The sequence below is a fragment of the Corvus brachyrhynchos genome, unplaced genomic scaffold (genome assembly GCF_000691975.1).
Source record: "Corvus brachyrhynchos isolate BGI_N302 unplaced genomic scaffold, ASM69197v1 scaffold92, whole genome shotgun sequence".
In the NCBI taxonomy this organism is placed as follows: domain Eukaryota; kingdom Metazoa; phylum Chordata; class Aves; order Passeriformes; family Corvidae; genus Corvus; species Corvus brachyrhynchos.
This window is the reverse complement of record NW_008236973.1, coordinates 566974-583926: the sequence shown is the minus strand read 5'-3', so window position 1 is coordinate 583926 and position 16953 is coordinate 566974. Positions and strand designations below refer to the sequence as shown.

Here is a 16953-nt window from a genome sequence, read left to right as displayed (position 1 = left end):
CGGGTGAGAGAGAGAGAGAGAGAGAGTGTAAGAGCAAGAGTGGAAGAAGTAGTAAGGAATGGAAGTGAGAGCAGGAGTGGAAGTGTTAGTAAGGAATCCCTGAAGTCCTGGTTACAATACAATAAATCATCTTCTGTACTGAATATTCTAATTGTCACTAACCAATCTAATACAAGATACAAATCCTATAGCATTTACATACAGCCTATAAGAGTTCTTATATTACCATAGAGTGTTACATCTTAACTTCTAAAAACTACTCTTTGGACCCCTTCTGCTGAGCTAGTAGGGTCTGCTCTGACCCTTGGACCTGTCTGCAAGCAGAGGGTATTGTTCCAACAAGAGGGGATTACCTTCAGTCGGCCATACCATTGTTTTCCAGTTGTTCAGTAACTAAGACTTGGTATTTCAAAAGTGGCTTTCATTTCGATGTTGCCTGTAGTTTTCATATTCCCAAAATCTTTTGTCAGGCAATCATATTTATAAGGCTTTCCTGTTTCATCTTCCCCAACACCCTTCTCCATACCCAAGATGTCCATTTGTTCAAGAGATCGCAAACACTGTCGTGGGAACAAATACAGGTATCTAAGACTTCTCTTTTTTAGACTGTAATCAATTCACGACAGGAGCCATCTCTGACTTTAAGCATTTTTTAGAAAAATTAGACTTCAACCTCAACTGGGGTTTCTGGGTGTGACCAAAAAATAATAAATTATTGTGCAAAAATACTAAACAAGCCCTACAGAGACATGAGGGTCTCTGTACCATAGTCAGCAGAAGAAATTAAAGGGAGCTCATCTACATTTATAAACAACTCACCAGGACCTGATACACACTTTTAAAGTAAAATTCAGTAATGTTAACAAGTGATTTACAAAATAGTGCTGTAAACTGGTTGGACAGATTGAGAATTTGCTTAAAATGTTATAATCTTTTAGAAGAGTAGTATCAAAAGGGATGATTTTCACCCAGTATCATCTGTACATGAAATATTAGACTCCCTGCAATTGTAAGGGCCAAATCCCATCCAGTTCACCTCAGCCATGCACCCATTAGAGGGAGGATAAGGTCTCACACAAAAATTTAATGTATGGACTTGTTTTTCAAATAATGAAACAATGAGAAATGCAGCAGAAATATCAAATGAGAAGGAAAAAAAAAGGCATGAAGAACTAAAATGTAATGTACAAACACAAGTAAGACAGGTAGAATTACATGCTTTTCCTCCTTAAACCACAGGAGCCAGAAATAAATTCGATATTCAGAGAAGTGAGGCGTGTGAGAAGTCTGAGCTTCACACTGTCACTCGCAAATTAATCCAATGTGACTGCTGCAACCAGGAGATACCTCTGAACATCACCTCTGTAAACAAATGTCTTTGGACACAGTCATGTAACTCCAAATCTAGAAACGTGTTTTACATGCAGAACACAAACAATTGCTGAACATCAGATTATAGAAGGACTTACTGTACTGTATGTTTTTCCTTGAGATTTTTTGAGAGTTTGCATCATCTCTCTTCAATAAAAAAACATTACTTTGGTCACAAAAATTTCGAAACAGGCTTAGTCTTCTTTCCTCAGAAGGAAAGAAGAAAAGTAAAAAACTGAACTTATTTTACTTCTCACACCACCTAGAAATAACCCAATTAAGTTTCAGAATTTCATTTAAATTTGAATTTAGGGAAGGAACAGATTGCAGGTGATTTTAACAGCTCTATCAAGTCAATTAGAATGCAAATAAACGGACAACATGCTTTGGCTCAATTTAAAAATCTGAAGCCTGGAAACTTCTATCAAGTGCAATCTCGGTCTTTCTGAGTAAATGTGCTAAAAATAGTGTTTTCATTGTTTAGAATTACTTCTATTTAAGTTCTGGACAGAAAATGTGTGACAAAATGCATTAAAAATAGGGATAATTTATTACATTTTATAAATAATTCATTAGAATATTTACAAAGCTCAAGTCAGAAAAATCACACACAGTTTCTCTTTTTTAATTTTTTTTTCTTTAGGACATTTTATTTCTTATTCCTCTCTTGCTCCGCAATCTCTTTTTTCTGCCTTCAAACACAGGTTTGGCAGTCACCATGACTACATTTCCCAGGTCTTCATCCTCACCACTTGAGCTACTGCACCCCTTTTTCTCTTTGAGGTCTCCTGTCTCTGTTGCAGACATGTTTTTCCTCCTTTTGCTCTTGCCTAAATCTCTGCCCTTGGATTCCTCCACTGAGGAGTCACTAGAAGTTTCTGAAAGATGCAAATTTCCAACAAAACCACCTCCATACAAAAATTCTTTTCTGGAATCTGAATGTTTTCTTCTCTTTCCACTCTGTACTTTTGTTGCCACAGCTTGATTTGCACCACCTGCGGTACCTTCCCCTTTCCTTTTCCCAGGCTGTGTAAGTTCCACCTCTGTAACAGCAGTGGCTGTTTCCTGAATTTCATCATCTGCTTCTTTTTCCTTTCTCTTCAGACAAGTCACAGCTCTGCGCAGTCTCTGACTTTTAATAGCTTGTTTTTCATGCTGTTCTAGTCTGAAGAATGAATCAATTCGAAGCTGAGTCTATCAAAAATAAAACAAAAACACATTTGGATATTTTTGTGATGGGAATTCAGTTGTAAGCTATGCTATAAAGCATCCAAAACTGAAGCAGGACAAAGGACTAATGAAATTAATACATATGCACATAAATGTGAACAGTAAGATGCATCATTATAGCAATATTCATACTTTATAATAAATTAGGCAACAAGAACCTTTACAGAAATTAATAATTAGCAAACTCGAGAGAGATTTCATAAATATTGTGCTGCTGGTGATTAGACATATGTTGCTATTGTCAACCCTAATACAGAGAATCTCTGTAGTGCCCTTAAGTATGTCCTTACAAACACATCCTTAGCTTCCAGCTGTTAAAGCAGAATGTTTACTAAGTAAATGCTCTAAGTGCACTTCCCATTTGTGCCTGCAAGTGCAAGAACAGGCAGGCTTTTGACTCAAGTTCATTGCACCACATGCTGCTACAGGATAAAGACTGAAGAGCAGAAGCAGTAGTCGTCACACCACGTGGATTTCTGCTATTCAGCCACAGCTAGGCTTTTTGTATAGGCTAAGCCACTTGTCTACCTTATCCCTAAAATTGTCTAAGAAAGACAGACACTTCCAAAGGATATTCCAGTCAACCTGAAAGTATATGTATTTAATGACAGGGCTTTTGCTCCTTTTAGCGATACAGAGAACCTAGAACACTGGTTTAGACAAGGTATCTATCTTTTGTATGGCAAAAGGAGAAAAGAATCTGATAGTGGGGACCAACTTTACAACCGACTTTGATATCACAGCAGGCATCACTATTCACTTTCAAGTGTAATGAAAGTTGACAGAACATTTATTTGGAAATTAGAGTAACATTATTAATGGGCTCAACAGTTCAGTCTGCACTCCTCCTCGAAGGATGTGTACAGCATGAAATGGGCAGTATCACTTCACCAAGATTTCAGGGGCACTTTTATAAATATTTTTTAGAGACAGCACAGTCTTCTAGAAGTACTGAATTTGCTTGAGGTACCTGTAGCTTCCACTATGTCCAGAACAAACAGCAGCCTGGACTTGAGATAGGTGCTTGATAGGTAAGAAAACTTGAAACCAACAATTGAAATTATGCAGAATACCTCACAGCACACTCAAATCATACAGAAATGAATTCTAGAGAAGCAAGCTTAGTGACTTTTAAAAAAACAAATACATAAAAAGATTAAAAACCAAAGCCCAGCTTCTGAGAAAGATTTTACTTCAAAGCCTTGCTGTTCTTTTTAAAACACTTCTCTCGCAATTTTCCTGTTACCCTTAAACTACAGGTAGGTTTTTACTTTACCTGCTGCAAGTTCAGCTGTTTCATCACAGGCAAAAGGATTCCATCTATCTTTGTCCTAGTCCAGCCAAAGTGATCCTTGCAGAATGTGCAGGAAGTTAAGGAACTTTATGAAATGGCTATTACTGGTATTTTGTAAACACATAAAATGAAAAATCCCTTACATAAACAATGTCTGGAAGAAAGTTGCTCCACTACAAAGCTTTTTCTACTTCAAAATCAGTCTAAAGACTCTCAGTTAAAACAACATATCACAATCACGCTACTACATCTCCATTAGTTGCAGAACTTTTTCTCTTTTGATATTTTAGAAATATCAACATTTCTAAAAGTATGTCTCAGTGAAGATAGAACTTTTTTTGGCTAAATGGTATTGCCTATAAACAAACCTTATTTTTATATTTGCACCCACTGGAAGTTTCATTTACTGTTTAAAACACTTAGCTCTGCATTCATTGCCATCTACTTTTCAACAGTCAGCTGCAGCTCAGACTGCAACAGAAGCAAAAAGCAGACATTATTGGAAGAAATGCAAGGAATAAGTAGGGATAAAGTGCAGACTGAAACACCATTTCTGTCTAGGCTTTAACACTTACTTGTGAGAAATGGCAAACATGCATAGGGAGTGTGCAAACAATCCCACTCTAAGCTGAGAAACAGGCACAGGGCAGTTACAGAAATATCACAACAAACTAGTCAGTTCAGCTACAAGGTTCTCCATGCATGCAAAGTGAGGCCGCCCACTCTCTCAGGAGGGCAGAGCAGCCCTGAGTGCCACACACGCATAGCTGCATTCCCTTCCATTCCAGAGCTGCTATCATTTTAGGGGAGCACATGCAGACAGGGCTTGGGACCCCTTACAGCAAAGAGATGTTAAGAACTTGACCCTCCATTACTGACTCCTTATGAACTTTGAGTACTTTTACCTAACAAGTAAAAGGATATTCCCTGATCTGCTCTACATCGGGCTTTCCCCAAGTGAACGAACCCCTTGACTCATCTACCACAGGCTTCAGGTATGCTTCTGCCACTGCTGGATTTGGGAAACCTGAATAAAGCTCTAGCTCTCGCAGCTTCTTCTTGACCTTGGTATCACGTGGATTAGGCCTCAGTTTCTTATTCTTCTGAGCCTCATTCCACCACTCACTGAAAAACAGAGAAAATTATTAATTGGCCTCATAAAATAAAATCGGAAATATCAAGAGCCACCATGCTAATTTCAATAGCCTTAGTCTCCGTACTTCACTTACTACAAGAGATGAAGTACAAAATTTCCCAATGAAAGATGGCCATAGGGAAAAATAATCTTGAAAGTAGAAAAGACAAAACACACACACTAAATACAGCCATTGTAAGCCACAGTAGCAAACATCACCTGGATTCCCCATAAGCTGCTAAACAGAAGGCCCCTACTTCAGCCTCACTTGCAGAGGTTCTTCCACACACAATTATCATTTTTGGAGGTTTTTTGGTATGCAAGGAAAAGAAAGGGGAAAAAAAAGACTTCTAACCATCCTTGCCATTGCCACTACAGCTGCCTTGGCCCTCTTCAAATCTTGTTCTTGCCCACACCCTTACCTGCCTGTCGCTTTCCAGGTCATCCATTCCTCACTCAAGTCCCCTTTCTCTATGAGCAAGCTACAGCAACCTCTCAGCAAGCCAGGGAGAGTGAACCTCTGCTCCACTATGGATCCAAGTCTCCAATGAACTCTGAGACAGATGCACAATTTTACAGCTGTTCTGCTGTCTTCATTTGTCTTACTGTGATTGATATATCAACTTGTCACCTTACCTGCCTGTCATTCCAAATAGTGATACAATGGAGTCATATTTTAGAGCTACTTAGTCCCATTAATGATACTCAATGATGGTCATACGTTTTACTGCATGCTTAAGCATCAGAGAAGCATATTCACTAATAATCACAATATGGAGATAGAAAAAAGCAAAACATGACAAAACATACGCGAATTTTAAGAGAGGTTCCAAGCCATGCCCAGGAAATTCATTCAAAATCTCCATCGCTGTTACAAAGCCAACATTTGGGATGCCCTCAGTGTAGTCACTTCCAAGCAAGTACGCCAAATTAATTAGCTTGCTTCTATCTAACCCTGAAAAAGAAAGTGTGTCAATCCAGCATCTATTATCTTACAAATTGAAAAATATTATCTGAAAGGCAAAAACTGAGAGGAACACAAAGGCATTAACTCTGTAAAATTATATTTAATTCAATATCAGAATTTGCTAAATTATATTCTGGAGCAGTATCAATATGCCCCTGCTAGCTCAAGTACCAGTAATTGTGCTACCTTGGCAAATACATCTTGCCAAAATGAAAATGTTTCATTGGACATCAGGAGGAATTTTTCAATGGAAATGGTTGTTATACATTAGAATGGACTGTGCATTGAGGTGTTAAGAGTCACCATCCCTGGAAGTGTTCAAGAAACAACCAGATGTGGCACTCAGTGCCATGGTCTAGCTGACAAGGTGGTGATCAGACAAACATTGGACTTGATGATCTCAGAGGTCTTTTCCAATCTGAATAATTCTGTGATTCTGTAATTTCAAAATTCGGGGTTGTTAAGAGATTTTTTTTTTTTACATTTATTTAATCCAGTTACTGTCCTGTTCTCATCTAATGCTGACCTGAATTCAGTAATGCCAGAATCAAATAAGAACATTCTGGTTGAATTCTAGTCCATAATATCAATGCCTCTGCTTCCTAGAAGTGTTTCCCAACTGGGAGCCTTTTGCTCTGTGCTGGTACTATTAGTAGAGAAGAGCCTGTGAAACAGCCCTAAAGAAGGAAGAACTCAGCAGACCACTTCTATTTGATAGGCTATAAGGTCTGGGGCAACCAGATTGATTTTTAGTCAGATTCAAGAGTTTAAATTTGAAAAATTTTTTTTTTTAAATTCGACACAGCAAAGGAGGGATGTGAGTCTAACACAAAGCAAGACCACCATCACACTAGTCATGATATCCATCAGCTGTCCAGATAGAAGAATTTCTGCAGTGCATGGGAAAGAAGGAGAAGCACAAAACTGCAGAGCAATGTGATGTAAAGACTGACGATGACTATTTTCTCCCAATAAACAAATAAAAGATTTGGCTTATCACATTAAAACCAGTTAAAAATCACAGACATGCTTTTACAGCAATCCTTTCCAATTAAGCTACAGTAGCATAATTAAGTAGGGGAAAAATATTTCATTCAATTTTCTGGAAGAAACCAAAGCTACATTTTTCGCCACATAAAAATGTTATGAAATTTTTCATGCTAAAGACATTAAAATACTATTTCCAAGTCTATAGCCCCTCAAATTGAAAATGTAAAAACTGATTTTAAGAGAGTTCTGCTCAAGACATAATAACAAGTATAAATTAGCTCATATTTTGCCTAATACTCTATGTGACACAGAAGCTTAGTAGTTCAACAAAATTGGCAACAATTTGATTACACTAGTTCAAGAGTAATCTGAAGGAAGAAAAAAATCTGTCAGTGTCAACTATATGAAAAATGTTTTACACATATTCCAAATCCTCTTTTAATATATTACATCTCAGTACGTCCAAAACTAACTTCCATCTCCAGAAGACTAAGAATCTGATGACACCAGAATATAATTTTCCCACCACATAAGAAAAGTCATGCTAACATTTACCCAGAAACTGGTATAATAGTTCATATCTCCAGCTTTGATGATCATCACACTAACTCAGTATATTAAATGCAGGTGTCTGCAGATTCAGGGGAGCCATCTGGCAATAAAACAGCAACCTAACTGAATGGCTTCAGAGACTCTCCAAAGAACAGACATTGTAATAACAGACACAAAATTCTGTAGAGAATACAATTTCAAAGAGACAGATGATGGAGCTGTCTTATTAAAGAATGTGTTTAACAAATCAATACCTCAGGCTTACCTAGCTGGTTCTGAAAGTCAACATATTGATAATATTCTACATATTTGTTCTGACTGAAGAAATTTTTATAAACATGTCGTGCACCAAACAACCAAACATCACTGTCATCAGTGATTGTCCCAGAGGTCTGATCAGTAAGGTCCAGTATGGCACACTGTGCCTCTGCCTCCATCGGAGCTTCAATATATGGAATGCCAAACAGACGGAGGAGCTCCTGTAGGATGGAAGGAAAACAGTTAATAATTCATCTAAAGAATTAACTTCTAATATACTTCTGCTTGACTCAAAACTGCTAGACTCACACTTGGGAGTTATTTAATATTTGACAACAAATATTAAACTTCCGGTAAAAAGTGCCAAGCTCAGTTAAGTCAAGGGGGAATCCCCACTCAACTCCTCTCAGGCAGACAGTGCCACATAAGTCAAGCACCACTTAAGGACACTTTTACCACACAGTTTGAGAATCTGCCATCTTAATTACACAAGCATACTTAAGTATTGTTTTCCACAGCAAGGAGAAAACTCCATGCATTACAATTATGTGGGCTCCATGAAAGAAAGATGCAGATTAAATAAAAAAAGTAAAATAAAAATATTCACGTTTAAAAAAGGATTTGGTCATCACTTTATCTAAGAAAGTAGTACAAAAGCATATGAGAAACACTCATATCAAGCAGGAAACTGGGAAGACTAATCATTCCTTGGACAGTGTTTTGATATGCCTCTATTTTGATGCATTTTTGCTTTTATGGGATACATTACATAACCCCAGTTAAATATCCCACATGCACTAGGTTTACAGACTTGTGCTAGTTACACAAGCCTGGATTACATTCTTCACTCAGACGGCTTTTGAGGCTTGACAGAATCAGTCTCAAGACTTTAAATTTTTACTGTAATTAAGAATAAAAGCACAAGATCAAAAGACAATTATAATGGTGTGCCTACAATTATATGGCATGTAATATTGCAACAGCAATCTACTGGCCTTTAAAAAAATCACCTGGAGAAACAAGCATGTGCAAATATTTAACCAAGATTAAAATATCATTTTAAAACTACCTAAACTGTCCCATTAGGAAAAAAAAAATAAAAGCATTTACATAGTTCTCAGAATTAATTTGTTAGTATAAGTTTATTACATCACAGACACTATCACTAGTCTACTATATTTTGGGTATGTTAACCCAAACACATTGTATTAAACCTTGAAACACTGACACAAAACTAAGAGGCTTATTCAGGCATTACTGGTAAGAGTCCTTCTAATTGCTTACTCAGGGCATAAAACTATACAGACTTCTTGTAATTTTTTACCTTTTAATCCCTAGGAGAAATCAGTTTACCTAACACACAAACTGCATCAATTATTTGCTGCTGAATATAGCTTCCTAATATTTTTTGTTCATTTTGCACCTTTCACAAAAACAGGCAAAGATCAAATTGGCCCAAGCTTCAAAATTGGTGCTTAAAAGATACACTGACTTATCCATAACTACATTATTATTTTATAATGTTATAACACTTACTTAAAATTATTGGACTTGAAGATTACCTCTACTCTTTCAGTATTTTAAATCAAGCAAACTGAAGAAAACAAGCTCTTAAGAGGAAGAAAAGGTGCCTTATAACTAAGCTTTTGAGTAAATGACTGGGGTGGAGGAAGCAAACAAATCAAAATGACTCAACAAATACTACCTGGCTTTCCAAGAACATCTGTCCTGTTACAGAAGCAGCAACACGTTCCTGCTGCTGTTTTTGAGACTGAAGCGTATTCTGCTCAGCAGAAAGGTCCTTTTCTAATTCTTCTAGTTCTTCCTGAAAATATAAACCAAGATTTTTATTATTTCAATAATTCAGGTATACTTAGTAAAGTAAAACACTAAGTCTCCAACTACAGTTATTCTAGTAGTATATGTTCCATTAATTCATACTAGGAAGTTGTTAGCTTCTCTAATGGAGCAAATTCTAAGACTAGAGATGGCTCTAGTCATCAATGCGCTAAAACCTTGAAATTTTCCTTTGATTTTAGCGAGAGAGATCTTTAAAGAAAGATCAGTTCCCATACAATTAGATACATATGTGAGAAAGAAATGAAACAGTAAGCAGCTGCCCAATAGTTTTCCTTAACAACTAGTTGGAGACAAAGCACTCCATTACAAGCTCAAAACAAGAAACAAGGAGTTACCAAACTGATGTCTTGCCACTCATCCACTGCATCTTTACCATCAGCTTCTCTTTCAACATTCTGAATGTTTCCCAACTGCACTTCATCAGACTCCTTCAGCAAGTCCTGTGTGACAACATCAGGTCTGTCTGTCTCCACTTCTGGAAGTGCCGTTTCATCACCCAGTTTTTCACCATATTTAGTAGGAAATTCAGCCTCATTACTGATTTCAGCATCCACTTCAATAAAGCTTCCTATCAAAGGAAAATAGAGATTTGTACACATTTTTAACTTGGGCAGTGACTTTTTTCTTCTATATGCAGTACATAAAAATAAGGATTGTGAAATTACATAAACCAAGTGGCTGACTTAATGTTTATGTTAATACACCTGTTAAGGTCAATGTACACAACATGCTTTCCTGACTCTCCATATTCTATAATCAGGTTTCAATAATAACATGTGACACCAAGGGAAAAAACATAGCTCAGCTTTTCTTCCTGCCTCCTACATATCTGGGAGTAAATGTATTTTAGAGCATTTCTTACAAGGAGAAAAGGTTACATTCAAATGACTACAAATACAATATGGTCCTATTTTCTCATCTTTTTACACAATTAAAAAGCACATACCACCAGAATCACTGTCTTCGGACTGTGACATCCCTTCTCTTTCCTCCTCATGATCCCTTGCTCCTGGAAATAAACTAATATTCCCATATACATTTTCCGCTGTTTGGGAAATTACTTCCTGTGTATTTTCAGACATTTTCAAGTTTTCCTCATTTTTAGAAAGCTCTGTTGTTTCAGCATGAATCAAAGCCTCTATACCAGTTTGCACAGGGGAACAGCTTGGCTTCTGCACACTCAAATTCATATCCTTATCTCCCGGAGACTTTAAGTCCATTTTGGAACCATTCTTTAATTTGTCTAAGTCTTCATTGCCTTTTCTAGTATTGTCAATGTAAGAACAATTTTCAGTTCTGGACACACTGGTATCCTTTGGTGAAATATGATTCTCAGAACCATTTTCTTCCTTGTCTGCATCTTCTGTGTCTTTTATAGTATTGTCAATATAAGTTTCAGCTATAGACATACTGGTGTCCTTGGGTGCAATATGATTTTCTGAATCATTTTCTTCTTTGTCTATAAGTTCTTTGCCTTTTCTAGTATTTTCAATAGCAGAATAATTTTCATCTCTGGATATACCAGTGTCTTTGGGTGTAACATGACGTTTTTCCAACTCCTGACTCTTCTGTTTAAATTCAGCATCTTGCATAGTCACTTGGATTGATGAATGAATTGTAGCTGTAGGAATGTTTTTTCCCTCTTTAACTTCAGCAGTCTGCTCTTCCTCATCTGAGCTACTAAGCAGAAAATCCTTCACTTCTGGTCTTTCTGACAGCACTCCATCAGTTGTAGCAGTAAAAACTTCCTCCCTTTTATCATCTTCACTCAGAGCTTGCTGAATTGCCCGCAGTGTTCTTGGGGACACACTGCCTTCCTCTGATACAAATTGGTCCATGTTCAATTGCCCTGCATCAAGTTCTTCTTCTGAGCTGCTTTCTACCATAGCTGCCTGGATAGCAAGCAAAGTCCGAGGAGAGGGGGGCGCTGCCACCACACTGTCATCTTTCTCTGTCTGCATCTTGTCAGATGCAGCCAGCTTTGCATTAGCAGGAGATTCACTGATTTTATTTAATTTAGTCAATTCATGCATTTTTGATGAGGGTCCTGCAGTAGTTTCCAAGTCTCTACTCATAGCTTCTTTTGCTTGAATACCTGAAAGAAAGTTTTGTGTTGAAAAATACTCCTTTAAAACAACATTCCATTTTACATAATGAACATCACTATATAAAGATTAATAAACCACTTTTCTGTAGATTTACAGATCACAGTTAATGATGTATAACAGTAATGCACATTTCATACAAAGTACTGGCTACATGCACCAACAAACAATATTGAGGTTTTTCTTAAAACTACCAGTTGCTGAGTGTACACTCCAAACAACAGGTTTTACAAAATTAAGACCTGACATACCCTTTATCAGAATATAGTGAGAAGTCTCTTCAGAGACCACCCTTCTTGATTCCACTTCTTTCACAAAACCACCTTCATTTTCATATTGTGTTTGGATTTCACCCGAGTGCTGTTGATTCATTTCTTTTTGTACATTTTCTATGCACCGATTGAGGTTGCTTTTTTTAAGCAAACCCCTAAGCTGGTACTGGGAAAAGTCATTGGAGTCCTCAAAAAAACAAAACAAAACAAAAAACAAAACAAAACAAACAAGTCAATTGAAATAAAACACCCCTTTTAAGCAAGTTGAATTCCCACGCTCTGGAAGAGTGTGGGAATTGTTTGAAGAGTTCCTTTAAACAGCTAACATTTGTCTTTCACTGGCTGCTGCACTCCAAAGTAACAGCAATACTACACTGGCAACACACAACAATTCTAAAAGGTACCCGTAGCTCTGAGTGCTGGCTAAACAGGAGACCTCGATTTTGTGACCAATAAAACTTAGCTGGTTATCAGACCTCACCCCCACCTTAAAAAAAAGGCAATTAAAAGAGAATCCTTACGTGGATCACTTTAAAATGATGATTCTTAGCTTACACTTGGACACAAGCCATCATTTGATCTGATATATATTGGACTTTCAAGATCTCACTTAGAAGTGGCACTATAGGATTCCCCACTTCTCTCTGAACAGCTTAACACATCTGCCTAAGTTACAAAAGCCTTTTCCCAGCTCCCAGCTCCTCTAACAACCTCAGGGTTTGGAATCGAAGCCGTGTTCATTCTGTCTGGTTCATCCACACCAGTAGCATGTTCTGCAACCTTGGGCATCATGCTGATGAGGCATGAAACACAGCATGATTTTTAACATTTTTGCCAAATGGAATTAGCTCTGCTAATTTTAGTGCAAATCAAGAGATAAGGCTGTTAAGAGTCATTATCTCATTGGGGTTTTTTTCTCCTGAAGGTAACATCTTTTATTAAACAGTCCAGGGCGTAAAGCTTTCCAGATGTAGTACTCTTTCTTCATCTGCATTAATGGCAACAGCTCCATTCTGATGTCTTGAAAGCTGTTTTAAGTATTACCTCTGGCATTGCTTCAAACAATGTTCTTCTTCGCTTCGTAAGTTCTTTAATGTCAGTCAAGATCTCATGTTTTATTTCTGGAGGCAGTTTGTGGAAATCTTCTGATTCAATATCTATAGAATAAGGATTTTCACATAACTGTTCCTATAAAAATAGAAAACAACAATACATATTTTATGTATTGTTGCACAGCACAACAAAAATACTACAATATTTAGAGTATCATTCCAAACAAGACAAAAAAAAAAACCAAAAGAACTTTGTTGCTGCTTCCCATATAGTGAGGAAAACAAGAAAAAAAAAAGTAACTACTATGTAATAAAATAATGTTAAATAGCTCATTACTGATGTACAATATACAGAGAAACTTGGTTTTATTCTTTTTACAAAAAGATACTTAGCATAAATCACAGAAGCAGGTCATACAGCCTCAGCTACTCTGATTTTATCCTTCTAAGAGGTTCTCCTGAATGAGAACAACTTCAAAGATAAACAGTCTTTCCAAGAATTTTTTCTGGGTTTTTTTTTTTTTTTCTATTGATGAAAGCAGAGATAATTTTATTACTTATTACGTCTTCTTCTTAGGTTATATATTTCTCTTCTCCTCTTCCTATCAGATCAGCACATCAGAAGCAAATACAGAATTTATCTGTGAAAACTAAAGTACTGACGTTCTTCAACATCAGTTCATACCTGGAGAAGCACAGGAATTTTGTTTAATATGCTGTCTTTTACTTGCATACACATGTGCACAAATGCATGCATTTCACCTGCATTGTTACAAAAACCAATGTCTTCTCCACATGTTCAGAGGAAGTAGTAAAAAGAAAAAAAAAAAAAAGAGTACCAGAAGAATTTTCTATTCTGCTGTATTCCAGTGGAGAAATTACATTTATATTTCCTCATTAATAGGAACTCTTAGAGTACTTGTTTGCTTGTAAGTAATGCTATAGTAAGACCTATATCTCCAAACAACTGGATTTTTTAAGCGCTTTGTTTGTCTTTTAAGCATAGCATATGAATGAGAAGATAGCTCACAGTAACAAGGCAACTAGGTTGCACATACTTGCAACATCATTTTTTGGCTCATTCTCATTTGCCATTCTTTTTCTTCCTCCTCCTCTGAGCTAAAAAACACAAAGAGAAAACAAAAGGTGCAGATATTCACCCAGGGAAATAGAGTTTCTATTTTAAGCAAAAAGACATTAGTCATCCCTTTGCTGGTTAAGTACAAAAATTCACATCATCAAATACATTTATATATATATATATATATATATACACATATATATATACACACACACACACAAACACACATACAAATACATGCACAGGTCAAAAAGATCTGAACAGAGAGTAAGAAGGCAAACTTATGTCACTTAAAACTCGATTGGGACAACTGCTGCTGTTTAGATTATGACACAATTCTTAATTGGTCAGCATTTGAAGTTTATAAAAGCACAGATGCGCAAAGAGTGACCCACAGGGCAGCTTCACATTCTCACTGGGTGTTATTTAAGAAGATGTCACAGGTGTGACAAGTACAGACAAAGCCTGCCTCTGCTGAACATGTCAACACAAAACAGAATCAAGCTGCCACACAGGCAGCAGCCACCCAAGCTTGAACAATCAGTCAGTCCCATTTAGTTGTATGGACATGGCCACAGAGACTGAGGTAGAACTTTCATCCTTATACATGAATCCAGTGTAGAAATTTAATCTGTGGGCTGAAAGCCTCTTCTGTTACTTTCCCATAAATAACTAGAAGGCTTCTGTATCCAAAAAGAAACTGAAATAAAATATAAATTAAAGAAATATACTTTATATATATATTACAGTGTCTCATAGGTCAAAGGCCTTTCATCTGCATCAAAAAATATGGTTTATACTTTTATCCGAGTTTATTAAAAGCCATTTAATCTATTTTTCTTAATTCTACCTACCTGCTCTTCTCTTCATTCTCTAAAGCAGGCAATACATACATATCATCAATTCCTTCTCTTCGAACTTGTGTAATACTGGGAAAAGCTTCATTGCTTAGGGAAAAAAAAGAAAAAAACAAAACAGCAGTTAACAACATCAAAAAGACTTACTATCACTTATAAACACAGGAAAAATAATTTTTATTCTTGCCTTTTGCCTGTAACAGCAGTTTTGATAACGTGTCTCTTCAAAAGTGTTTTTAAGAGTTTCTCTGTAGTTTTCCTGGAATCATTGATGGCAATTTCCTTTCTTTGTCTTCGCTTAGCCTATGAAAATAAGATTACACCAACAATATTTTGCTGGATGCTGAAGATGCACATCCAGTGAATCCCTGTTAAAATTCTGTGTGCTGAGCCTAGGAGCTACTCCTAACTCATCCTACACCAAGGGGGACAGAGCCTTCAGAACTTCTATGTCTGTTTCCTCTGTGGGACTCAGGAATAGCTTTCAGCTTCTGGGTACAAGCGTCTGCAGAGCTGAGTTCAGGTCCATTCCGGAGCACAAGCCAGGCTTGCATCATCATCTATTTCTCTGCAACTTGGCTCCTATGCAAATCAAACCTGCCTGTATCAAAAGAGAGCTGCTGCATCTTCCAAGAGCTAACCCAGGCTGGAACTGCAAAGGACACCTCCGCAGCAGTGGACTTCAATCCTCCATCCCCACAGCTCAGAAGCATAAGCAGAACAACAGGAAGGACATTGAAAATGGCTACTTACTATCAGCAGACCTACATCCTCTTTTGTATTGCAGTGACTCAAAAAGGTACTTACCAAGGTTTGTCTCTTCAGAAGAGGTGCTTCTCCATCAAAAACAAAGACAGGTCGAATCCGGAAAAACAGTAACTTGCAGAGTCGATGGAACAGAGTGAGGAGGTGAGCATTCCGTACAGAAATACCGCTACGATCTCTGGCTCCCTTTATTGCTTGGTTCAACCAAATACTGATATCTTAAAGAACCACTGAGAGGAAAAAATGTGTTCTCTTACACATATACCACATTGGGATTTCCTATAAAGTGCACAGATTTGACTGAGTGGCTTTTGCCCACGGCTCCGGGCTTGTCTTATCAAAACCGAGATTACCGAAATAGCTATGAACTTAGAAAAAGAACAAATCATTGCCCCTATTTCCCTGCACAAAAAGCAGTGGAAGCAAAAGTGCAGCAAATACCTCCCCAGTTATTTTTACAGGTAAATGAAGGGTAACTTCCTTACACGTCTTTCCAGAATTTAACCAAGAATACAGGATAGGAAAGCTGATGTGTTAAGTATAAAACTTTTTCATCTTGTAGTCCTACTGAGAGCAGCACATTTATTTATAAAGTGCAAAATTCTATAGTCCAACGCTTATATAATGAACCTGTTAAAAAAAGTCTTATTTTTTAAAAGATGAAAATAAAAGAGCTTAGTATTTCACATATTATGAAGTAAAACGCCCGCTTACCAGAACGTTGGCAATTTAAAGGTAATAAAAATAATAAAAAGATAATCACTTTTAAATAAGGGAAATAGTTAAAATAATCTCCCTTGCAACTTCGGTTCCCCAGCTTTACTTTTAAAGGATACCAACAGCAAGAATTTTCCCTTCCAGTGTTTCTGGGTTTATGGGTCTCCCGGTGCATTCGAGCAGCTTCCAAAGTCCTTGAACTCCCATTGTCCTTTCTTAGCTGCTTTGAGAGAAAACCTATGAGGCACAAAAGAAGGAATAGCCCAAAGACTACACGGCCCGCGACTGCTTCATTAATTCAAACAGAAATAACGAGGCAGCTGCTCGGGCTGGGATAGCCAGGGGCAGGGCCAGGGGCAGGAACAGGCGGGGGTCACGGTCCCGGACCTGCGGCGGGGAGCAGATCCTGGCGCAGGGACGCGGAAGGGACGCGGAAAGGAGACCCCA

General features: G+C 37.4%; 1 protein-coding gene across 5 annotated transcripts; it reads right to left on the bottom strand.

Moving 5' to 3' along the window:
• Positions 1-1898: 1898 nt before the first annotated feature.
• Positions 1899-16953, bottom strand: ERCC5 (ERCC excision repair 5, endonuclease). Of its 5 annotated transcripts, none has more exons than XM_017728514.1 (16): positions 16894-16953; positions 16626-16743; positions 15832-16007; positions 15212-15327; positions 15022-15114; positions 14145-14205; positions 13079-13222; positions 12014-12221; positions 10604-11752; positions 9993-10225; positions 9503-9622; positions 7805-8018; positions 5841-5985; positions 4820-5020; positions 3878-3962; positions 2011-2565 (listed from the first exon to the last, which is right to left on the bottom strand). In XM_017728514.1, the coding sequence occupies exons 2-16, from the start codon at positions 16711-16713 to the stop codon at positions 2011-2013; spliced, it is 3588 nt and encodes a 1195-aa protein (XP_017584003.1). In that variant the 5' UTR covers positions 16714-16743; positions 16894-16953. The 5 variants fall into 5 exon arrangements, with proteins under 5 accessions (XP_008627538.1, XP_017584006.1, XP_017584007.1 ...); XM_017728515.1 differs by having other exon boundaries at positions 16626-16726; XM_008629316.2 differs by having other exon boundaries at positions 1899-2565; positions 16626-16947.

Coding starts and splice junctions, on each gene's coding strand:
- ERCC5 (XM_017728514.1), bottom strand. CDS start 16,713: ATGGGAGTTCAAGGACTTTGGAAGCTGCTCGAATGCACCGGGAGACCC. Junction 15,115..15,211: donor ACTGCTGTTACAGGCAAAAG/GCAAGAATAAAA, acceptor TTTTTCCCTAAG/CAATGAAGCTTTTCCCAGTA. Junction 14,206..15,021: donor GAGAATGAAGAGAAGAGCAG/GTAGGTAGAATT, acceptor TGTGTTTTTTAG/CTCAGAGGAGGAGGAAGAAA.